At 43.5% G+C, this 26,249-nt stretch overlaps 1 protein-coding gene across 1 annotated transcript in view; it reads right to left on the bottom strand.

Moving 5' to 3' along the window:
* Positions 1-26,249, bottom strand: part of LOC130913588 (protein kinase C-binding protein NELL1-like) — a 308,184-nt gene that overhangs the window by 21,627 nt on the left and 260,308 nt on the right. Inside the window, exon 16 of the mRNA XM_057832310.1 lies at positions 11,415-11,555. Coding sequence (XP_057688293.1) covers positions 11,415-11,555 — 141 coding nt within the window. The remainder of the gene's footprint in view (positions 1-11,414; positions 11,556-26,249) is intronic.

Here is a 26,249-nt window from a genome sequence, read left to right as displayed (position 1 = left end):
TCTGAAGCCTAAACGACGTAACGGTAAAAAATAAGTACCCTCTTCCACTTCTTGAGTCCGCGTTCACCCCCCTCCATGGTGCTACTATTTTCACAAAACTCGACCTACGTAGCGCCTACCACCTGGTCCGTATTAGGGAGGGTGAAGAGTGGAAGACCGCTTTTAATGAACCCCTAGGCCATTTTGAATATTTGGCAATGCCGTTTGGGCTTACAAACGCCCCTGCAGTCTTCCAGAACCTTGTTAACGATGTCCTGGGAGACATGATTAACAGGTTCATGGTGGTGTACTTAAATGATATCTTGGTGTTCTCGCACTCACCAGTGGAGCACGAGGACCACGTCCGTCAAGTGCTCCAGCGGCTCCTCGAGAACAGACTGTACGTCAAAGCTAAAAAGTGCGAGTTTCATGTTCCGGAAACCATATTCCTCGGCTACGTCGTGGGAAAGGGGGAGCTACACATGGACCCGGCAAAAGTTACTGCGGTCTTGAACCCGAGACATCGCTCTAGCTGCTTTCGGTCTTGAACTGGCCTCGCCCATCTGACCGAAAGCAGCTAGAGCGATGTCTCGGGTTCACTAACTTCTACCGCCGATTCATCCGCAATTATAGCTGGATAGCGGCTCCACTCACTGCTTTCACTTCCACTGCCAAACCGTTCCTCTGGTCCGACGCTGCAGACTTCACCTTCGGCTACCTCAAGAGCCGGTTCACCTCTGCGCAGGTGCTAGTCCATCCCAGCCCTTCGTTGCAGTTCATCGTGGAGGTCGATGCCCTGGAGGTTGGCGTTGGCGCGGTGCTGTCCCAACGCAGACCTGCTGATGGCAAGATCCACCCTTGTGCTTTTTTCTCTCGTAGGCTCTCCCCCGCTGAACGCAATAATAGCATCGGGGACAGGGAACTTTTAGCGATAAAACTGGCCTTGGAAGAATGGCACCATCTCCTGGAACGGACGGCCCAACACTTCATCGTGCTCACGGACCATAAAAACCTGGAATACCTCAAGTCTGCCCGGAGACTGAATCCAAGACAGGACAGGTGGGCCATGTTTTCAGCCGCTTTGATTTCACTCTGTCCTATATTCCAGGTAGCAAAAACACCAAGCCCGACGCCCTGTCACGCCAATTCCATACCGACGTACCCAAGGAGGAACCAGCCCCCATCCTTCCACCAACTTGATTCATTGCCTCGATGGAGTGGGAGATCGAGCGGAAGGTGAAACACTCCCATGGTGAACACCCAGACCCTCGCGGGCCCACAACCTGACCTGTTTGTACCCCAGGATCTTCGTTCCCAAGTGCTGGAGTGGGCTCACTCTTCCAGGTTGTTCTGCCACCCATGCATCCGTAGGACGCTGGCTGTGCTGCGCCAGCGGTTCTGGTGGCCCACCATGCCAGAGGACACCAGATCCTATGTTCTGGCATGTACTGTACATGCTCACAGCAAAACTACCACCAAGGCCAGTTCTGGACTCCTCCGCCCGTTACCCATCCCGAGCCGCCCTTGGACCCACATAGCCCTGGACTTTGTCACCGGTCTGCCTCCTTCCAAGGGCAACACTGTTATACTCACCGTAGTAGATAGGTTTTCCAAGGGCGCCCATTTCATCCCCCTGCGCAAGCTACCAACAGCCACAGAAACCACAACTCTGCTCACCAACCATGTTTTCCGTTTACATAGCATCCCGGCTGATATAGTCTCTGACAGGGGACCCGAGTTCACCTCACAGGTCTGGAAGGAATTCTGTGCGGCCCTGGGCGTTGGCATAAGCCTCTCCTCCGGTTACCACCCACAAACCAATGGCCAGTGCGAGCGGACAAGCCAACAGCTCGAAGCGGCCATCTATTGCACCACCCAGGCTCATCCAAACACCTGGAGCGATCAACTGCCCTGGATCGAATACGCACACAACACCCTGCCGAATGCCTCCTCAGGTATGTCTCCCTACCTGTGCTCCTTGGGTTACCAACCCCTGTTGTTCCCTACACAGGAACGCGACATTGCCGTCCCGTCTGTTCAAGCCCACATCAATCGTTGATCCAGGGTCTGGGAGAAAGCACGCTCTGCACTCCTCCGCGCTTCCGAGAAATCCCGTACCCAAGCTGACCGCCGCAGGCCTGCGCCTATCTACACCGTTGGACAAAAGGTGTGGCTGTCCTCGAAAACCCTACCGCTCAACACTGAGTCCGTTAAGCTTTCCCTCCAGTTCGTTTGTCCCTTTGAAATCACCAAGGTGGTGAATCCTAACGCCGTGCGCCTCAAGCTCCCTGCCCATTTCAGAGTCCACCCAACCTTCCACGTCTCCCAAGTCAAACCAGTTTCCACAAGACCTTTGGCACCCCCTGTTCAGCCGCCTCCGCCACCTCTGTCTGTCGATGGGGGTCCTGCCTATCAAGTAAAGCGGCTTCTCGATGTCCGCCGCAGAGGCCGTGGGCTCCAGTACCTCGTGGACTAGGAGGGCTATGGCCCGGAAGCGCGGTTCTGGATCCCGGCCCGCTGGGTGTTGTCCGGCGAGCTCATCCGGGATTTCCACCGCGCCCATCCCGGTCGCCTTCGTCGGGCGCCAGGTGGTGGCGCCTGTTAGGGTCTCGGCCCCACCCTCCTAAGACCTGGCCCACCTTTGGCAGGTGTGAATGTTTTTATTGATTTGCAGGTTGGACGCCACACGGGTGGAGCGGCCACAGCTGCTGGCAATACCAATCAGCCATCTTATAAGCCAGTGGACGCCACCACCTCGTTGCCCGATCAACTCGTCTGTTACTCACGTCCTGTTTTCTGCGCACCCCTCGTCGGATTCCACGCCTGCCTCCCTTCCGAGCCTCCTCGTCAGCTCAACTACCCTGAGCCAAGCAAACTTCCACTGCCACGCTCTTTCTCGTGATCGCTAATAAAATACTACTCGCCAGAACCCGTTTGTCTGCATTGGGATCCCTTCCTGCTGACGCACACCCTAACACTCTTAAGCAGTCAATAATCTGTGGTATGTCCCCCAAAAAAATAAAAAAATAAAAAATGTCGTACCAATTTTTGATGAAGAAAAAAAAGTAATTTTAGTTCACTTTAACTGCTGTTTTTCTCCTCTCATGTGCGACTCGACGGCTTTAATCCCCATTGTCCCTAACAAAAAAGTCTTTTTGCAGACTTTGCACTAGGGGTGTGAACTTCTGCTTAGTTCGCGATTTGCGATCCATGGCACACTATAAAGATCTAGCGAAATGGCGATACAACAATGATCAATACATGTGTCAGGAAATTATTCTAGGATATTTATATACCAACTAATAAACAGAAAAAACAAGTTATTTTTATCAATTTGCTGTGAATTTGAATGTATTTATCACTAGTAGGCATCCTATCCATTTGAAGTGGGAGGAATGGCAGCGAATAAACAAATGTTCGTTCAATCCGTTTGAAGTGGGAGGGTGGCAGCGAATGAACTTCATTCGCTGCCATCCCTTGTCTATGGCAGTCAGTGGCAGCCAATGCCAAGCAATGAGTTAATCGTGGGCCATTTCACGTCATTCCATGTTAATTTTTGGTCAATTCCTTTCCCTGTTGAGGCATTGACGGGTCACTTCCCGTTATTTTTGGGGCACTTACAGATCACTTCTTGTTGATTTTGTGTTACTTATAAAAATGACTCAAGAATGTCCCCAATGAATAGGAAGTGACTCAAAATAAAGAAGTGACCTATAAATGCCTATAAGTGCCAGCCAGTGAGCTAATGTAGACAATACTCTAACTCTAATGGAAGATTTTTTCTCCCTAAACAGTGACACCTCTTTAAAATGATATATTGATTCTTGGTGGGAGCATATTGAAAACCTTTTGGGCTCCAAAGTACTGAGATATACTGTATTACCTTTTCGATATATTATCACATTCCTACTTTGCACCTGGCACTGTTTTTATTTTTACCAGAGTCCAACCACCTCTTAAATAAACCATTGTCCATCCATTTTTGATTAAATTTACACTTCCACATCTCTGAATATTCCCACTAAGCTATACAACTGCGAATAACAAGGAAATGCCTTCATGGCGACAACTAAAATCGCAGACGTATGCCAAGGTTGCGAACAAAGTACTGTATAACATATATAAATCCCAAACTCTCGTATTTAGTGCACGGTCTTTAATGAAACAAATACATTCCATTACTGTAGAAGTTTTAAGGTAAGACTACAGTGATTTCCCTGGAATTAAACACATCATTAAATTTGATAAATACTATAATTTTCAATTTAATTTAAGACAATTTTAGACCTTGACTAAACAGATTTTAAATTCAAGACATTTTAAGGCTTTTTAAGGACCCGTGGGAAACCTGCTTTCTTTATCATCTATCGGTGTATGCAAGATATGGTGTAATGTCCTACATCAATAGAGAACTGTCAGGGCTACAGATATAGGGTGATGAAAACTGTTTACGGTGGGCCATTGAAACATGGTAAGAACGGCAAGAAAACAGACATTCATTTTTACAACAGATTCTGGTGCTCACTCAGCATTCACAGGCTTGGCCAAGTATGTCAACACGTAAGTTTGTCTCTTGTAGTTGGGCCACAACAGACAAAAAATATACTCTACCAAACTATTCATTTATGACAAACATAAAAAGAGTCCTGATTCAATATAAAGTATCCAGTAGTGATCAACAACTGTACAACTGATACAGAGTAACTGAGCTAAAGTTAAATGCTGCAATAATGGCGCAATAATGGCACTACGGAGGTGTAAAATTGTCAGTGTCAGTCTATGACTCACCCGTTTAAAAAGATAAAAGCTGGCAATTCAAAGGGAGTTATCTGAACGTTTGATGGTTTCTGTTTGCATTGCACCTGTCAGGGGCCAGGGCAGCAGGAGGATGAGTACTGCGTTCAGACTGCAAGCAATTTTGATTCCAATCGGTATTCTCCTCAAAATATGATTTTTAGGGCTGACTGTATTATTACTATTTGTAGCAAGTGTCCAAATCAAATCTGGGCCTGTTCAGACGTTATTGACACACCTGATAGGTTTCTGTGGCAAGGAAGGCATCATTCAGCATAGAGTGACATCACAGACAGTCAAAACTCATCTGAGCTGTTCAGACTGAGAAGTATCTTGTCCCTATCTAATATGAAACTACATCGGTATGTGGTTTCAATCTGTCCTGCAAAAATCAGATTTCTGTTCCTTGTGACTGTTCAAACTACAAAAGAGCCATCCAGTTTCAATCTGGATGGGCTGAAAATCAGATATTGGCTGCCAGTCTGAACAAGACCTACGAGGTGTGATGGTGGCTGTCAAAAGAGCAGTGATGGGGGTTGCTTGTAGGGATAAGCATATGTGTGATCAGAATGTTTCAAATCTGCAGTAGAGCATACTTAGCTACTATGTCAGGTTATTGTAATGCATTTTGGAGTTATGGTCTCCTGTAAATTGTGAGAGCTTAAAGGCCTGGCCAAAACTATACTGTCATTAGCAGAAAACTCTTCATCTTAGTTGCTTCGTTCATTTTTTTTGGCTATGTTACATCCTTTATAAGTGCGCTTTCCTGTTGGTATCCATCTTAGCCTGGTGGACTTGGACAGGTTGGCCAGTAAACCATAAATTGTTGGTTTTTGTGTGCAAAATATCTTGGTTAGTATTTACTGTATGCAGTATAGCTCCTTTCACATATACCTCAGCACCGTTAAAATCCCGGGATTTAAACGAGTAGCCCTTATGTGCAAAAGCAATTTTTCGGGTTGACTGACACGGAGATGAGGCGGACATTTACCGAGTCACGTGAAGCGATTTGTGTGAAAGCAGGCGTTAAATTCCCGGGTCACATGCGTGGGCCAATCGTCATTTCCTCTTTCTTCGCAGTACGACAAAAAGCAGTAAACAAACATCACAATTATCAACATGGCAAACTGGAAATAGCAAAATTAAACTGGCAAAAATAACGAAATCAAATTGCTACTGGATCGTTGAGCCGAGAAAGAGAGTCCATCGTCCATCTTTGGAAATGTGTGGTTAATTTTGTTGCTGTTGCTGACCAAAAATGACGTAATGTCCGGGTTATAAAATCGCACCAGCTGCCCTCCTCGCACAGAGAGCGCAGAGTCTGCAACAAGGGACAAGTCTGTGAAAGCGCCCAACCCGCTTTAATCCAGGGATATCTCTCCATGTGTGAAAACAATGACGCGGGTAAATTCCGAGTCACCATAAACGGGAATTTAGCAGTATATGAAATGGGCTGATGTCTGAACAAAAACGGAACTAGGAGAATAGAGCAGTCAATAAGGCGGTATATAACATCACTGCTCTGGAGGAGATCTGCATGGTGGAATGGGCCAAAATACCAGCAACAGAGTGTGAAAAGCTTGTGAAGAGTTTCAGAAAACGCTTGGCCTCCGTTATTGCCAATAAAAGGTACATAACAAAGTATTAAGATGAACTTTTGGTATAGACCAAATACTCATTTTCCACCATGATTTGCAAATCTTTAAAAATCAAACAATGGGATTTTCTGGGCTTTTTTTTCCACATTTTGTCTCTCATGGTTGAGGTTTACCCATGTTGACAATTACAGGCCTCTCTAATATTTTCAAGTGGGAGAACTTGCACAATTAGTGGTTGACTAAATACTTATTTGCCCCACGGAATATCATTTTGTAGCAAAGGTAAGCACAACCCAATTGTGTTTTCTCCCTTCATTATACTATATACTGAGATTACACCAAAGATCTAATATGTGCATTAATCTTTATTTATTTTCAAAAAAATAGTTGACGGAATAAATATGACTTCATTAATCTATATTTTCTTTTAAATGGTAATTGACCCAGCATATACGGTAGTTGTTTATTTGTATAACAAAGACAGCTTATCGTCCTTTCTCCAGCCAGAATGGACCCCCAGTCAAGCTTCATTGATTGTTGCTTACTGTATTGGCACTGTTTTATCAAAGTGTTGAATTCTAAGAAATACAGAATTGCACTGAACTGCAGCCTCATAGCACGAAGGATCTGAGAGCGACGGTGACCCATGCTGCAGAATGGGTGATGGGGACTGTTTTTGTTTTTGCAGGAGCGTGGGAGTTTAGGAGTGTGTGTAGATGATTATTGGTGACTGTGTTGGGAAGTCACTGGAGTCAGCAAAAAAGGTGTGGGTGTTTTAATGTGTTTAATTTTATTGAATGAGATTAGTCTGGGGAGGATTTTTTTTTTTTACGTATGTTTGGGGTGTGGGATTGAGTGGGGCGCATATTTGGACAAAGTGACACCAGAGTATTAGACCTAATCCATAATCTATCCCTCATTGCATGCAGTGAAGTGAAAATATTGTTTTCAACCGAAGCCGTCTTGACAGGAGGAAAAGCCATTTTTGAGGTAATTGTTGTGATAGTCCATATGAATATTGAAATCACAGAAATGATAAATGTGCGAACAGGTGTGAAAAGTGATTCAACAAGTCCTTTTTGTCTTTATGTTGTCATTAGATGCTGGTTATATCCAGTGTTGGGAATAACGCCGTTATAAATAACTTAATTATTTTTTTAAGTAACAGGGTAAAACATATTATTTTTTCCGCCGTTACAACGCCGTTACCGTTACTGACGGTCAAAAGTAGTGCGTTACTTACTTTGAATAAATTGAAGAAAATACCAGCCGTAGCGAGTCTATTCTGCTCTGTTTGTCATCCAAGACTTGGGGTGCGTTCAGGTTCATGGCAATGAAAATAGTAAACACACATAGCCTACTTTTGCAAGAACGATGGAGTTGCCGTTTGATACGGTCATAATGTGCAGGTTCTGCATCCATTGCAGCAAAACTGTTTGTAGCTTTGTAGCGATTTGTAATTTCGGAGTCACTGATGAGTTTAGTAACATACACCAAACAATAATACAGCAGAATGTCCATTTTGCGTAATTGTGGAAGCTCGTCGACAGAACTCCATTTGTCTTCGGCTTGCTCGAAAGGGTGAACATTGTTCAAATAGCGCACACACTTCAGAGCCGGTGTTTTCACACACAAACCGGAAGAGCGCATGCGGCAAACACACAACCGCAAAACAGATGCAGAGGGATATGATGGCAGAGCATTCAGAGGAAAATTTGTGCTTGATGAGGTGGAGATATAAACACTATTTCAAGTTGGTAGAAATTAAAGGAAAGAACGTGCATGTAAAGTGTAATTTATGTCCTGGGGCAAAGCTTTTGTCGACATCTGTGGTAAGCAATTCAAATCTGTTTAGTTTTGGTGCACTTTAAGTGTACGATAAATCTGTTGCTGGTGAGGTGCAATAAATATTACAAGGTTCTATAACACAACTACCTGTCTGTTCTTCTCTATTCAAGTGACTCGAATACTGCTCAGAAAATTTCAAATTCTTTGACATACAACAACTTCTTTTTAAAGTAACAGAAATAATTATTTTCTCTGGTAACTAGTTACTTTTACCATAGAGTAATCCAGTTACTAACTCAGTTACTTTTTGGAAGAAGTGAGTAACTATAACTAAATACTTTTTTAAAGTAACGTGCCCAACACTCGTTATATCTGTGATGGAGGGCTTAGGTAGCAGTGAGGCAGAATCCTTGAAGGATGATAAAATATGCCCAGCAGTTACTGCAACAACATTCCAGCTTTCATGGAGTAGCATCACGAGAAGTGCGCCCTGACGGCAAGGTTGTGGCTAGGAAATGTGAACACACAGCAGCGGAGTGAAGTCATTGCCAGGAAGCTCTGAAAATCAAGTTTACAGTCAACACTTCCTGTCATCTCAAGAAGTCGTACCAATGTCTCTACTTCCATCCCAAACAGCGACTGAGGATTTGAAGAGATTTTTAGTGTCCTGATCATCAAGGCTTGAGATTTCTATTTCAAGCTTCTCCCCTTAGGGAGAAGACTACAGAGCAACCGATCCAGGACAACCAGTCTTGCAGCTTCTCTCTCGAAGCCGTCAAGACAGCTATCACTCACATTAGTCTCTCATGCCTAATCCCAGCACGATGAACATTTTATTCTTTTTCAAGTAAAAATTACCATTTAAACATCCACTTGCATTGCGTTTTATGCCACAGTGCACAAGTGTGGTGCTAGAAAGTAGGGCTCATAATATTTGTCAAGCCTCCATCATGAACAAGTCAAACTAAGCAGCAGTGGCTAAAATCAGCTTGTTTACCAGGCACATTCGTACAATGCATGAAGACATCTTAAGTTCCCCAAGACATCCCAAAAACTAATTTCAGGGGAGATGTTTATCAACCCTATCCAACACCCGCCATGTCTCATACATACACACTTATTTTATTATTACTAAATTAATAATAATAATAATAATAATAAATCAATAATTAAATGTAAATTTTGAGGCAAAATGTAGGCTAAATAATTTTATCACAGTCTTAACCTACAGATATAAAATGCAGGTGATGACGTGGTAAACTTAGCCCACCTCAACATGTCTTTTATCATCATAAAGTCCGCCGTGGGCAATGTTGCACCCAGTCAATCATGGATACATTCAAATTTTATGAGCAGTTGGTAAAGAGAACCACGGACAGAAAGACTTGTAGTTCTTAAAAGATAAATGTTAGTATGAGTTATGATAATTTGATATTCAAACCTCTCTTAATGTTTTATTTTTATAAAATCAGCATTGTTGTTGATGACGCAATGCACTCTGGGTGGTGACGTCACTGGGCAGCGCTGCCGTACTTCCACAGTGCCACTCGTTAGCTACATAAACATGTCGTCAGTTCTGCCCTTCCAGTTTGAACCTGAGCAAAAAAGTGATGAGCAGGACAGCACTGTCGATAATTCACAAAACAAGCAGATTAAGCAATTAAATGGAGGTTTCCAGCAGGATTCAAACTCGTGCTTCCCGTGCGACAGACAAGCCCGTAGACCACAGGACTATACTTTCGCTTGACATTGGAGTCATGATTTTCCTTATAAAAGCAATCACAACCCACATGCGTTGTCTGTGCGGCAAAATCTGAAAGGGAAACGCAACTGAAAAGACAGTGCAGGTGGCTTGACCATAGAATTACAAAACGCGGCTCACTTCAGACAGCAAGCAGACAACAATAACATAGGGATTGCGTAAAAGGATTTATTGAACATACAAAAAACAAGCAATCGCGAAAAGGGAGTCAAAAAGGGTCCGTAACAGTAGGTCGGGATCAATAAAAAAAAAAAAATTAAAAAAAACGAGTGAAACCGCGGTGAGAAGCAGACGAACACAAAAAAAAAAAAAAAAATGGCATTGATGCAACTAGCAACGAAGGGATGTACAAACTGTCAGATAGCAACGAGTTAATATCTCGGCAAGCCGCCTAGGATTGATTTAGAGACACTGCTGATGAGCTGGAATTCATGCAGGTATGACGTTGGGAACTCATTGTCATATCTGTATGTCTTCTCAGTTATTTTTTCATTCCAGCATCTGATTCAGCTGGATGGGCGGGGCCGTGGCAGCACACTTGTGGCGCATTAGGAGCGCTCATTATTTAAGGACTCCTGTCACCGTCTGCGAGTGTCGGACTATTGCTTGTTTGCGTGTTACTTGCCTTGCTTACCACTGTGTGTGCATCATCCTTCGAGCTTCCCGACGTTTCTACGGTCATGTCCTGGTTTGATCATTTTACTTTTATGCCCTTGTGGACTTTGTAGTTAGATTTTTGTATTCTATTATATTTGCATCTTATAGCGTGCGCTCTTAGTTGTGCTTTGTTATACTCGCAATTTTGGCGTGCTCCCTTTGTTGTTTATACAAACATTCACTATTTCTGTTTCTTGGTCTGTGATTTGGATCTGCATCAATGGCTTGCCGTTCACAACACTCATAAAACAGCTCTGCAACAAAAAAAGCAGCAGAATGTGACAAAATCATGCCAGTTGTCATCCGAGCTTCACTTGCTAGCTAGCACAGCTATTCTCCAAGCCCAGCCCAACCACGTCATCACCCCCTGCGTATATTGCGCGTGAAACATGTGGCCCTCTGTAGGTCAAAACATGTACTAAATATCATAGATTTTTAAATCAATGTCAATAATATGTGTTTCTAATAACATATTTCAGTAAAAGAGAAACATTGTGGCTTATTAGAGCCTACAAGTCTTTACGTCCGAGGTTCTCTTAAAAAAAAAAAAAAAAAAAAAACACTTTTTATACAGGGGTTAGGGTTAGCAGAATAAACATATCCTCTCCATTTAAAATGCAGCTCACAGCCCACATGCATCATATGAAGAAGAATGTGCAAAAGGATCACGAATAAAAGCGACAGCGGGAAAAGCAGGAAGTATTGCGAGTTCTAATCATATAATAAAAGCTGTGGCACAAATACGATATTCATGAGGTGATAGATCTATGGGGCCTGGCTAGCAGCTACTTCATTTGAAGAGGTGATAAAATGTCTTAAACTCAGTCTATACTCACCAATGCATGAGCTACCATCAAGCAGATAGGAGCCATTGTCATGGAAACCAGTTCTGCATTCACAGTGGTACCAGCCAGGGAGGTTCACACAGCGGGAATGGTTGTGACACTCAATCAGGCCCTCCGCACACTCGTTGATATCTGAGTATAATAAATACACACACATCGATTATGGACATGACATTTCAGTTTTTTTTTCTTTTGTCTTGGTTGTTCGCAGCAGTGAAGCGTGAAGATTAACCCCCTTAAACTGCCAAATACATGCACAAGTGTGGCACTGGGCCAGAGGCTACCCAGTGCCCACATTAGATGCCACTCATCTCTTTTGCTTCACAAAACGAATGAAAACATGCACACTTCCAATTTTACTTGGCTTGCTTTGTTCATGTCAAGTGGAGTAAATACTCCTGCATTGAGAAAAATGACTTTTGGGTATTGTAAAATCTATTAAATTGTCTGGAATAATATTTTAGGGCTGTCAAATTTATCGCATTAAAGGGCGTTAATTAATTTTTTAAATTAATCACGTTAAAATATTTAACACATTTGACACATGCGCGGAAAGACCCATTCACGCATTGCCACAAACAGACTATGGCGCCGTTTTATGTATATTGAGAGCTAAGAGGCAGAGACAAGCGAGTGGAGTGGACACAGGCATTCATTGGGGCCCCGTTATGCTTTGGCATCTCTTTCACAACAATAATATCTATTGTGGTGAGTGACGTGGGGAAGAATGACAGGAGATGATCTTTTTCTTAACACCCTGTATTGAACACAACGCAGAGAACATATAGCTTTTGCTGCCACCACTGACAGTCATGGTTGTCCAACTTCCCATCATGCATTTGGGCAGAACAGTTAAGTGGCTACAGTATCATATACTGAAAGCACAACAAAAATAATATTCCTATCTCTCCAAAAAAAAATAATGTTCACAAAATAAAGAGCGCCCAATGCAAAGAGAACTGGCATTCCCAATCAAAATAGCTATGCAAAATAATACTCAGACTTTGGTCAAACTCTATTCAAACATTTCGTTTAGCTCAACAAATACACTAGATGGCAATATTTAGTCACAATATACAAAGTCACATTTATCTTTTAAGAATTACAAGTCCTTCTATCCGTGGATCCCTTTCATAGAAAGAATGCAAAAATAATGTTAATGCCATCTTGTTGATTTATGGTTATAATAAACAAATACAGTACTTATGTACAGTATGTTGAATGTATAGTATATCCGTCTTGTCTTATCTTTCCATTCCAACAATAATTTACAGAAAAATATGGCATATTTTAGGGATGGTTTGAATTGCGATTACTTACAATTAATTAATTTTTAAGCTGTGATTAACTCGATTAAAATTTTTAATCTTTTGACAACCCTATAATATTTACACAATAATATTGTAACTGGAGGAGAACAAGAACACTCTAAGTAAAAGAATAAATATTTACTTATTTTTTCATATAAAAATTGCACTCTATAAAAGACAAATGGCAGAAACGTGAAAATATTGAGTAAAATGAATGAGTTATTTAGTGTCGCGCATTTGAATCTGTGTATGTGGACTCTCGAGAGCGGAAAAGCGGGAGAGAGAAGTTGTATGTCAACGACACACAGGAGTTATTGCAACCTGGATACGTCAAAACAAACGTAAGATTTAGTTTTTATATTTGTTTTGAATTGTACCAATACTTGCAAATATCCAATACTTTGACTGTCGTGTAATGTAGATGACTGTTAATGCCAAAGCACTGACTCAAATGGAACTCAGAGCCACGTTCATGCAAAATCATGTCAGGGCGAAAACATAGAGCTGTTGCGCTTGCTAAGATTCTATAGGCCTTTATACACCATTTTCTCTGGATGTCTTGCTCGTGTTTTGCCATACCAGCACATTATAATGTACATTTTGCAGTCAATGCTTTATTCTGAGTGTTCCCCACATCCCCAAGATATGTTGCTAGCTTGTTGAGACATATGTTCTGTCAAATTTTGCACCCTTATAATATTTTTCTCCCAAAGCTGTTGTAGCGATGAAAAAGACCTCTTTTACATTCAGTTGGACTTTCAATGTTATCCAAAGGTGCTAAATAAACAAGCTACATCAAAAAAATACATGTGCAACATGAATATGGCGTAAATTAATGCTTAACGACACGGCGAAGACGTTAACAGTGATCAAACTTAAGTAACTATTGCTTTTGTTAAAGAAAGTTTGTAGTGTTTGCTTTGGAACTGCTGCATTCACGGCCATTTTTAACATTTCGCGCATGCGCAGAACCGCAAAGTTGCAATTTCTGATGGGGTGAAAAATTTGACAGAACACCAGAACCACAAAAACCACAATAAAATGTAAAATTGAGCGCACAATTGGGGCAGATATGACTTCTTATTATTGTGGATAAACCAGACTTAAGCAGGAGAACGTTTATCTCTATGTAATGTAACATGACTCTTATACTATTGTGCCATTCTGCAATTTGCATTTTCCCCCTCTTTTTTTAAATGAGAGCACAGTCATTTTTTGTGACAATATTATCTTTTCATTTTTAGGTTGAGAATCACCCATGATATGTTCCTGCAAAAGTTGCACATTTAGGACATCAAAACGGTTGGAGTTCTTTAAACATTATAGACTTACAGTGGGGCAAATACGTATTTATTCAACCACTAATTGTGCAAGTTTTCCCACTTGAAAGGATTAGAGAGGCCTGTAATTGTCAACATGGGTAAACCTCAACCATGAGAGACAGAATGTAAAAAAAACAAACAAAAAAAAAACAACAACAGAAAATCACATTGTTTGATTTTTTTAAAGAACTTATTTGCAAATCATGGTGGAAAATAAGTATTTGGTCAATACCAAAAGTTCATCTCAATACTTTGTTATGTACCCTTTGTTGGCAACAAAGGAGGCCAAACGTTTTCTGTAACTCTTCACAAGCTTTTCACACATTGTTGCTGGTATTATGGCCCATTCCTCCACGCAGATCTCCTCCAGAGCAGTGATTTTTTTGGGGCTGTCGTTGGGCAACACGGACTTTCAACTCCCTCCACAGATTTTCTATGGGGTTGAGATGTGGAGACTGGCTTTGGCCATTGTGGAGTTTGGAGTTTGAACCACCAATTGTGCAAGTTCTACTTGAAAAGATTAGAGACACCTGTAATTGTCAACAATTTGGACATTTAGGGATGTACGTAGTTCCCATGCGTTGTACTCACTCCTGTTGCTAGGGGTTTAGATATTAATGGCTAAATTTTGAGTTATTTTGAGGGGAAAATAAATTAACTCTATTATATAAGCTGCTCATAGACTACTTTTCATTGTGTCAAAGTGTCATTTTGTCAGTGTTGTCCCATGAAAAGATATACTTGAATATCTGCAGAAATGCAAGGGGTTGTACTCACTTTTGTGATACACTGTATACCATGGTCAAAACAGATTATATACAGTGCAAAATAGTGAATATATGCAGTGGGGCAAATAAGTATTTAGTCAACCACTAATTGTGCAAGTTCTCCCACTTGAAAATATTAGAGAGGCCTGTAATTGTCAACATGGGTAAACTTCAACCATGAGAGACAGAATGTGGAGAAAAAAACCCAGAAAATCACATTGTTTGATTTTTAAAGAATTTATTTGCGAATTATGGTGGAAAATTAGTATTTGGTCAATTCCAAAAGTTCATCTCAATACTTTGTTATGTACCCTTTGTTGGCAACAACGGAGGCCAAACGTTTTCTGTAACTCTTCATAAGCTTTTCACACACTGTTGCTGGTATTTTGGCCCATTCCTCCATGCAGCTCTACTCTAGAGCAGTAATGTTTTGGGGCTGTCGTTGAGCAACACGGACTTTCAACTCCCTCCACAGATATTCTATGGGGTTGAGATCTGGACACTGGCTAGGCCACTCCAGGACCTTGAAATGCTTCTTATGAAGCCACTCCTTTGTTGCCCTGGCTGTGTGTTTGGGATCATCGTCATGCTGAAAGACCCAGCCACGTCTCATCTTCAATGCCATTGCTGATGGAAGGAGATCTTCAGTCAAAATCTCTCGATACATGGCCCCATTCATTTTTTCCTTTACACAGATCAGTCATTCTGGTCCCTTTGCAGAAAAACAGCCCCAAAGCATGATGTTTCTACCCCCATGCTTCACAGTGGGTATGGTGTTCTTCTGATGCAATTCAGTATTCTTTCTCCTCCAAACACGAGAACCTGTGTTTCTACCAAAAAGTTTTATTTTGGTTTCATCTGACCATAACACATTCTCCCAGTCCTCTTCTGGATCATCCAAATGCTCTCTAGTGAACCGCAGACGGGCCCGGGTTTGTACTTTCTTTAGCAGGGAGACACGTCTGGCAGTGCAGGATTTGAGTCCCTGGCGGCACATTGTGTTACTGATAGTAGCCTTTGTTACTGTGGTCCCAGCTCTCTGTAGGTCATTCACGAGGTCCCCCCGTGTGGTTCTGGGATTTCTGCTTATCGTTCTTGTTATCATTTTGACGCCACGGGGTGACATCTTGCATGGAGCCCCAGATCGAGGGAGATTATCAGTGTTCTTGTATGTCTTCCGTTTTCTAATAATTGCTCCCACAGTTGATTTCTTTACACCAGGGGTGTCCAAACTTTTTGCAAAGAGGGCCAAATTTGGTGTGGTAAAAATGTGGGGGGCCGATCTTGGCTGACATCCTTTATGTAGAACAATATATTTAAGCAAATTTTAGCAAGCCATTCTGTGTGTCACATATGCTTTATTATTATTATTTTTTAATTAATAAATTTCAACAATCTCAGTTCAACGGAATCTCAATTCCACGGAATCGTTTGGCAGTTCATCTAGCCTTTGTGGCGTTCTCTTTTGACTTTTGGGCTCTCTCGAAATACTGCTGCTGTGAAATTAAACTACCTTCAACTTGCTTCAATTTCTCGCTAATCGCTACGCATCTTCCCTGTCATCTTTTCGTACATGTCGGCGTGTCTTGTTCGGTAATATCGCCTCACATTTAACTCTTTAAAAACAGCGACTGTAAACAGTTGTTGCGTATTTTAGCGACGAAATAGTCCAATTTCCACCTATCCTTGAAGTGCCAGCCGTCGCAGTCAACTTTCTTTTTTTGTTGATTGTCGCCATTTTAGAAAATTGGGAGTAAAGGGTCACATGGGGGAATGTTGCTTAGAGTGCTGCTGCCTTTTCGTGGGTAAATGAGGAGCAGCATTTAGTGTGTAAGATACTTCATATGCTGGTAGCAGTACTGCTGACCAATTTATTAAGTCTGTGTGCGGGCCAGACGTTATTGATTTTATGACAGAGGCTGGGGGCCGGATGAAATTTGACCACGGGCCGCATTTGGCCCCTGGGCCGGACTTTGGACATGTCTGCTTTACACCAAGCGTTTTACCTATTGCAGATTCAGTCTTTCCAGCCTGGTGCAGGTCTACAATTTTGTCTCTGGTGTCCTTCGACAGCTCTTTGGTCTTGGCCATAGTGAAGTTTGGAGTGTGACTGACTGAGATTGTGGACAGGTGTCTTTTATACCGATAATGAGTTAAAACTAAGCTTGAGAACGATAAACCGATACGACCGGATATCCGGTTTTACAGGTGAGAGATACAGCTGTATCGATTGTAAAGTTACTATTCGACAGTAATTTGCCATTAAATATTCAACGAACCGATAGTAGAGCTATAATTCGGCTATCGCGAGCACAAGAATCGGCTTCTAATGCCTAATTCAATGCATTGCTTAATGGAATGATAATTTAGCTTTTACTTCACTTGCTGCGCTTGTGTCATTCACCACACAGCGCGCTTAGATTGAGACAGCACGCATGCTATAATATGGACAAGCACAACTCACGGTATGGTTGCCTCTACTTCCCATGCATTTCGGCAGAACCGCTACTAGTCGCCGTCATTGCCCGATCGTCACGGGCGTGTCACAACGCGAGAGCTAATAAAACCACTGTAACGCACGCTCCATAGCTTTTTCTTCACAGCCCAAAACGAAAACGAAACCGGTAGTGGCAACGAAGCAACATGCCATAACAATGGGCAGTTTGAGCACCGACGCCAGCGACGTGCAGCGATTGATTTTCAACGCACCCAGGAAATACAAAAGTCGGACTTTGAAGTGAGGAAGGCAGCCAGATCTGTTCGCATGAGACAGAGCTAGTGTGAAGTGAGGAGCGGTACAGGGATCGTGAGTTTTTAACCCTGGCAAAATAACCCACTACAATGGTGGAAAGGGCAACACGCTCCTTTGGAGATTTTTTTCCCACGAAACGCAGTCTACTTAAACTAATCCACATGTTAATGTTTATCTTCCTCAAGAAAAAATCTGCCCTTCAAAAAAGATATGGACAGTGATGAGGAATAAAAAAAATGTGGAAGCATAGGCATAAGTGAAAGACTGCTGTGTATAAGGTAAAAGTAATGATTATTGACCTGTCTGTCTAAAATGCCATGTTTTTATTCCCCCAATTATACCAGTGGTAAAGCATAATTTATTATTTATTTATGATAACATTGCGGGTTTAATTCTTTTTTTTCTAGAGCTGCTGCATATAATTAATATTTTTTGTTGGTAAGATGTTTACGTTGAAAGTTTGCACTTAAATTGCTTACCTCTTGTGTTCGAGACACCAGGAAATGCACTAATTGATTTACTGCACTTTATTGTTGTCTGTCACTGGAGTTTTATTTTATTATAAATCCCATCCAACAAAATGACGGTCATATAGTAAGCCTTATTTTTATTTGTATTTTTTTCATAAAAAAATAAAACATAACATTGGTATGAAATTTTGTTGTTTAATTTTGCTATTAGAAATGTGGTCTTTTTTTATATGTTTAAAATACTCTTCGAACACACACAACAAATGTTTACTATCGTATCGTTTTCACTCTGTATCGAACCGTATCGTTCTTAAACTGTATCGAATCGTATCGAATCGGTCGGCCTTAAAAACGTATCGTTTTTTAATCGAATCGTAACCTGTGTATCTAGATACATATCGAATCGGCTTCATGCCAGAGATTCCCATCCCTAGTTAAAACAGGTGCCATTAATACAGGTAACGAGTGGAGCCTCGTTAGACCTAGTTAGAACTCTTTGACAGCCAGAAATCTTGCTTGTTTGTAAGTGACCAAATACTTATTTTCCACTGTAATTTGGAAATAAATTCTTTAAAAATCAAACAATGTGATTTTCAGTTTTTTTCCCCACATTCTGTCTCTCATGGCTGAGGTTTACCCATGTTGACAATTACAGGCCTCTCTAATATTTTCAAGTGGGAGAACTTGCACAATTAGTGGTTGACTTATTTGCCCCACTGTATGTATCCATTGTTTCTATATTAAGCACAGATTTGTTTGTGAAGAATTAAGAAAAACAAAAATTTTCCTGGAATTGACCTCTATGTACAGACTTGACAGCTACACACAAAAACTCATCAATCTCATGAGAGTTAAGGGAGGTGTCCTGGATGCAAAGCTGAGACCATGTGCTTTTATGTGCTTTTAAGAGAATTTTTGCTCATTTCATGTAGCAGGGCAGAACCGGTGATGCAGAACCAGTGATGTCAGTCAGCACATCTTGAAGATATTGGTTGTACATGGGGCTGGAGGTGGAGTGGATACATCGAGAACTCTCACTCTCTTGTTCACGCAGTAACACAGCTTAAATTTTGATTGTTGATAAGACAGTTGTGACAGTTTAAAGAATTTATTATACAAAGAAAGTGTGAATTTTAACTATATTTTTCCTGTGATTTCTGATAAATGTACACAATGTAGTATTATACAGGTACTACTTGTAAAATTAGAATATCCTGAAAAGTTAGTTTTATTTATGCAATTCAACTTACCGGTAAGATTAACCTTACCGGTTTCAATATTTATTTCTTTGAATTTTTTTGATGAGGTCTTGTAGTTTAAAAAGGTTTTAAAACTTTTACTTCATGTTCTAATTTTCCAGGTAGTATCTTTATATTAAAATAGAAAAAAAAAAATTAAATTATCTGTAACTTAATAGAGCCATTTTGTGTCAAAATCATGGAAAAAAAAAACATGACAATGTACTTATTTGTTTCATTATAGTAAATGTTACAGCTATTTTGGGTTTACATAATGTTTTCATGTAGTCTTAAGCATATGACACGAGAAAAAAAGTCTTAAATGGCATTATTATGTGAATTAGAATCATATTTTGAGACGATTCGACTATATACAACAATTTAGCAAAGCACAGATGACGAGAAATTAGTCTTTTAATCTGCCGGTTAGCCACGCCTACCATTATAGGGCTTTAGCGTCCCCAACAGGTGGATGACGTCAGCGGTAGACTGGGCTCATCGGTTTTACTATTCAGCCCATTGAGGGGGAATTATTCAGAACGAGGAAAACGCGACGAAGAGAGCCGCAAAATGTCATTGTTTCAGTCTCTCTACTCCAATATTTTTACAGGATATTCTTTTTATCCAAATATTTTTGCCCAATAGCTATATAAATGGCTTGAGAAGGACCAGTCAGCCCGTCGAGGGGGAACTATTCACAACGAGGAAAACGCGACGAAGAGAGCGGCAAAATGTCATTGTTTCTGTTTCTTTACTTCAATATTTTTACAGGATATTTTTTTTATGCAAGTATTTTCCCCAATTGCTAAATAAATGGCATGGTCATGACAAATAACAGTCTTGTGCTGAATGGAATATGAAATAATGAAAATGCATTTATTCAGGACGACATGGCAAAATTACTCCATAATGGTCAAAACTGTCGACTTCACCTTTACTGTCGCACCTCCCGAACGATGTTTTATGACACCTAAATTGGACATATGTCATTTCCCTTCCCCGGCTTCGGAGAATGTAAACAAACCAGAAGGCGTGACAGCTAGCCGACATGCTAACCCGAACCGAGTGATGTTTCAAAGTCTTCGAAGCGGAAAATCACACATAACTATCCTGGATTATTTGACATGACGACCCGGTTGTCGATTGTCATCGCGGATCGGCAAACCGCCCGGCGGAGAGCAATATTATAGCCCATATTATTCAGGGGCATAAAATACCGCGTGTATTATGAAATAAACATGCTTTTTCGTGTCACAGGCACTTTAAGTTCTGCTCTCGGAAATAAAACAATTGATTTTACTTAGTTAATGTATGTGAAATCTAACTAACTAAAACAAAGCAAGATTTACTTGATAGTTAAGAAAACATTAAGTTCAGTTGTATGTAAAATTTAATTGATTGCAGAAAGTGAACTGAACTTAATATTGCAAGCAGTAAAATTTACCTAATAAAAGTAAGTGCAAATTGTTACAAAGATTTTATCAAGTAAATCACACCAGTTATTTTTTTCAATGTGCCCAGTCAAGTGGCTGTAGGTCTTAGCTACTTCTCAGGACAGAAAATCTCTCATTCATTATATATCATTTAAGTTCTGCTGATCGTGTGTAATCATTTTCCGTCTCGATATATAAAACAACCTACTCACACACTGGGATAGTTAAACCATGATATGCAGTTACATTTTCATCACCTAAATGCAAACATTAGCCAAAAGGAGAAGGAAGTCTCTGACTAACTTAAATACAATGTGTATGTGCTCCCTTGTGTCGCATGGCGATTTGTAAAACCTGAAGGAAGGCAACACGGTATTTGGTACATTAGTTTAAGGCAGTACTTCTAAAATAGTGGGGCGCGCCATGCCAGGGGTGGCTCATGTGACCACTTTTTTGCCGTACTAGAATAAAGTGTTATTACACATCCACTCAGTGGGTGGTAGTGGCCCTCTAATTTTCAGAGTTTGCACAGTATTTTTGAACCCAACAAGAGCAAAGCTAAAATGAGGAAATATGACAAGCGTATGTAGCATTTTGCTTTTGACTTTCAATACAGTGGGAGATGAGGATAGACCAGTCTGTTTTCTGTATCTAAAAATGTTCTCAGCGGACAGCAGGAAGCCAAATCAATTAAGACATCACTTAAAGACATTAGACCCCAATCACATTGATAGGCAACTTGATTTTTTTTCAGCGAAAATGTGCTGAATATTGCCAACAATCGTTCACTTTGTTTTGCATTGTTACATCAGTAAATCAGTTAGCACTGTCAGCATCAGATAAGGTGGCATACCAAGTGGCTCAGTGCAAAATGACCCCACACCATAGCAAAGGAGCTGATAGTGCCTGCAGCAAAAATAAAAACTGTCCCTCTGTCCAATGACACTTTCACTTGACTTTTTTCACTTTTTTTTTTATTAATTTTTGTTTTTTTGGTCAAATCGTTTGGCAAAATGTCCTCATGAGTTAAAGTTGCTAATCAATGTGAATGCATTAATATTTATTGATTTTATAAAATGTATTTTTCAGTATTAAATGGTCAAAAACTTATTTTTTCTTCAATATAAAAAAGGACACAATGTTATGCAGAGGTGTACTTATAATAATGATAATAATAATAATATCAATTTTATAGACAAATGATACTATTTACAGTGGCGGCAGAGAGTTGGAACCCCTACTGGGGTGGCGTAACAGAAAATAATTGCGAAACACTGGTTTGAGGTCACACTAAGGACTAGTCTCTGATTTAAAATTTGGATAAAATGTTAGGGCCTCCGCGCCTCCTTCCTGAGCCCTGCCTCAGGTGAGGGGATTTTGCCTGATTACAGGTCTGATGTCAGATGGGTGGAGCGGCCACAGCTGTGGGCAATTACCATCAGCCAGCTTTAAAAGCCCAGCGGACGCACCACCACATCGCCCGATCAACTCGTCTGTTACTCACGTCAGTTGTATCTCGCATTCCTTACATGATATCTTTGCTCACTGGCTCACGACTACCTTGCTTTCGCCCCAGGTCCTGTTTTCTGCGCGCCCCTCGTCGGATTCCACGCCTGCCTCCCTTCCGAGCTTCCTCGTCAGCTCAACTACCCCGAGCCAAGCAAACTTCCACCCGCCACGCTCTTCTCGCGATTGCTAATAAAATACTGCTCGCCAGAAGTTGTCTGCATTGGGATCCCTTCCTGCTCACGCACAACCTAACAGTTTGATCGGGCCATTATGGATCCCGCAGACAAACCCGCCGACTCACCCACGTCACTCCGCGACCACCACCAAGCCATAGAATTCCTCTTCAATAAGGTAACGGACATTTCCCATTCACTCCAAACCATACAAGAGCAGCTCACACCACCTCCGCCAGCCCGATTAGCCCAGTCAGCCCCACGTCACGCCGCTACCCCTCCGTGCCACATACCCGCAAGCAACCCGGCGTCATCGACGACGGGCCGAGAGCCTCACGTCCCCGCACCGGCCCCGTACGACGGCAACCTCGGCACTTGTCGCGCCTTTCTTGTGCAATGTAGCCTGGTGTTCGAACAACAGCCATCTACTTACCGGGATGACCGGGCGAAGATAGCGTATTTGATCAGCTGTCTCCGCGACGCCGCATTGGAGTGGGCTTCCTCAGTGTGGCAGCATAATTCCCCCGTGTGCAATTCCTACGCCTGCTTCACAGACGAAATGAAAAAGGTCTTCGACCACCCTGTTCGGGGCAAAGAAGCCGCCAAGCGACTCATGTCTGTGCGCCAGGGAGCCCGCAGCGTTGCAGAGTTCGCCATAGAGTTCCGAACGCTGGCGGCGCAAAGCCGATTTAATGACGAGGCACTACAGGAAGTTTTCATCCGGGCACTGAGCGAATCCCTCAAAGATGAACTAGCCACAAGAGAAGCTTCCTCGCTTGATCACTTGGTCGCTCTTTCGATCAAGCTGGACAATCGGCTACGCGAACGACAGAGACAGCGCCGGGAGCAGCTGGAGGCTCCGCCCGCCCGCGTCACTCTCCCCCGGCCACTTTCGCCTCCCGGTCCGTCACCCAGGGCTGCGCGCGTGCACGGAGGAGCGCCCCCGGTCAACAACCCGGAGCCTGTGCAATTTGGCCGAACCAGACTAACTACAGGTGAACGTGAGCGAAGATTTAACAACAAATTATGTATCTACTGTGGAACAGCAGGACACTTCCTCCGCAACTGCCCAATACGCCCGGGAAACTCGGGCTCGCCAGTAGCAGAGGGGCTACTCGTGAGCCATATGAGCAACATTCCCTCTCGCCGGCTCCAACTCCCGGTTACGCTCTCCTGTAGGGGCCAGTCACGGACCATCACCGCCTTGGTGGACTGCGGCTCAGATGAAAATTTCATCGACGGGGAGCTGGCTCATCAATTGGGGTTGGCGACGCAGACTCTCTCTGCCCCTTTACAGACCACTGCCTTGGATGGCCAAGTCTTGTTCCGGGTGACCCATCAGACCGAAGCCGTCAACGTCCTCGTATCCGGTAATCATCGGGAGGTGAGCCCTTTCCTCGTATTCAGGAGCCCTCGCTCTCCTCTTGTCCTCGGGCTGCCTTGGCTGAAAAAACACAACCCCTCCATTGACTGGTCACACCCCAAGATAACCGCCTGGAGCTCGTATTGTCACGCACACTGTCTTCTGTCGTCACTAATGCCGTCCTGCCCTGTCCCAGAAGTGGAGCCACCCGACCTCTCCACAGTCCCAGAGTGTTATCATGATCTCGGGCAAGTTTTCAGTAAGGAACGCGCAGCTTCGCTACCCCCACACCGCCCGTACGACTGCGCCATTGACCTCCTCCCAGGTGCAGTCCTCCCTAGGGGGCGCCTGTTTTCGATCTCACGGCCTGAGAGGGAGGCGATGGAGCAGTATATTAAGGAATCCTTGGCAACCGGCATTATACGGCCGTCCTCTTCCCCGGTGGGCGCCGGATTCTTCTTTGTGCCGAAAAAAGATGGCGGCTTACGCCCGTGCATTGATTATCGATCGCTGAATGACATCACAGTGAAGAACAAATATCCGCTCCCGCTCCTCGAGTCTGCGTTCACTCCCCTTCAGGACGCCACCATATTCACCAAACTTGATCTCCGCAGCGCCTATCATCTCGTCCGTATCCGAGAGGGGGATGAGTGGAAGACCGCATTCAACACCCCCCTGGGTCACTTTGAATACCTCGTTATGCCGTTCGGTCTCACCAACGCCCCCGCCGTCTTTCAGAACCTCGTGAACGATGTCCTCGGAAACTTGATCAATCGGTTCGTGGTGGTCTACCTCGATGACATCCTGGTCTACTCTCGCACCCCCCTTGAACACCAGGAACATGTCCGTCAAGTACTACAGCGTCTACTGGAGAACAAGCTCTTTGTTAAGGCCGAAAAGTGCGAATTCCACGTCCCTGAAACCAAATTCCTGGGCTACATCATTGGCAAGGGCCAACTACGCATGGACCCAGCTAAGGTCTCGGCGGTCATGAATTGGCCACTTCCTGCCGACCGGAAACAGCTCCAGCGCTTCTTGGGCTTTGCGAATTACTATCGTCGCTTCATCCGTGACTACAGCCGGATTGCTGCTCCTCTCACGGCCCTCACCTCCACAGCTACGCCTTTTTGCTGGTCTGACGCTGCCGGCGCAGCCTTCCGTGACCTCAAAGCACGTTTCACCACGGCTCCTGTGCTGGTCAATCCCGACCCAGCACTTCAGTTCATTGTGGAGGTCGACGCCTCCGAGGTCGGAGTGGGTGCAGTGTTGTCCCAACGCAGAGCCGACGGCAAAGTGCACCCCTGCGCCTATTTTTCCCGCAGGTTGTCCTCAGCAGAGCGTAACTACAGCATCGGCGATAGAGAACTCCTTGCTGTGAAGATGGCCCTTGAGGAATGGCGCCATCACCTGGAAGGAGCGTCTTCACCGTTCCTTGTGCTCACCGATCACAAAAACCTTGAATATCTCAAGTCCGCCAAACGTCTCAATCCGCGTCAAGCAAGGTGGGCCATGTATTTTTGCCGGTTCAATTTTAATTTGTCCTACATTCCAGGCTCCAAGAATACAAAACCCGATGCCCTGTCCCGGCAATTCCAGAAGAGCCAGTCTCAGGCGGAACCCTCAACCATCCTCCCTCCAACCTGCTTCCTCGCTGCCATGGAGTGGGAGATCGAGGCGAAGGTCAAAGAGGCACTCAGGGACCACCCCGACCCTCGTGGGGAGCCACAGTCTACGCTCTTTGTTCCTCCGGACCTTCGAGCCCAGGTATTAGAATGGGCCCACTCATCTCGTTTGTTTTGCCACCCTGGCATTAGGAGGACGTTGTCGGTGCTGCGACAGCGGTTTTGGTGGCCGACCCTTGTGACAGACGCCCGCTCGTTCGTCCTTGCATGCACGGTTTGCGCACGCAGCAAGACTACCACCCGGCCCAGCGCAGGACTGCTACACCCACTACCTATCCCGAGCCGACCATGGTCACATATCGCCCTGGACTTTGTCACCGGTCTTCCTCCCTCCAAAGGCAACACAGCAATCCTCACAATAGTTGATCGGTTTTCCAAGGCAGCCCACTTCGTTCCTCTTCGCAAGCTTCCCACCGCCTCAGAAACGGCTGATCTGCTCACTCACCATGTTCTCCGCCTGCATGGTATCCCAGCAGATGTGGTCTCGGACCGGGGACCACAATTCACCTCCCAGGTGTGGAGGGCTTTCTGCGCGGCATTGGGCATCTCGGTGAGTCTTTCCTCCGGCTATCACCCGCAGTCAAATGGGCAATGCGAGCGCACGAATCAACAGCTGGAGGCCGCCCTTCGATGCGCCACGCAGGCCCATCCTGCCTCCTGGAGCGACAATCTGGCATGGATTGAGTATGCCCACAACTCCCTCCCGAACGCCTCATCCGGTATGTCCCCGTTCCTCTGCTCCCTTGGCTATCAGCCGCCGTTATTCCCATCACAGGAAAAAGACATTGCAGTCCCCTCGGTCCAAGC

Source organism: Corythoichthys intestinalis, chromosome 1 (genome assembly GCF_030265065.1).
Source record: "Corythoichthys intestinalis isolate RoL2023-P3 chromosome 1, ASM3026506v1, whole genome shotgun sequence".
In the NCBI taxonomy this organism is placed as follows: domain Eukaryota; kingdom Metazoa; phylum Chordata; class Actinopteri; order Syngnathiformes; family Syngnathidae; genus Corythoichthys; species Corythoichthys intestinalis.
The sequence above is the reverse complement of the archived record's forward strand: the minus strand, read 5'-3'. Positions and strand labels throughout refer to the sequence as shown.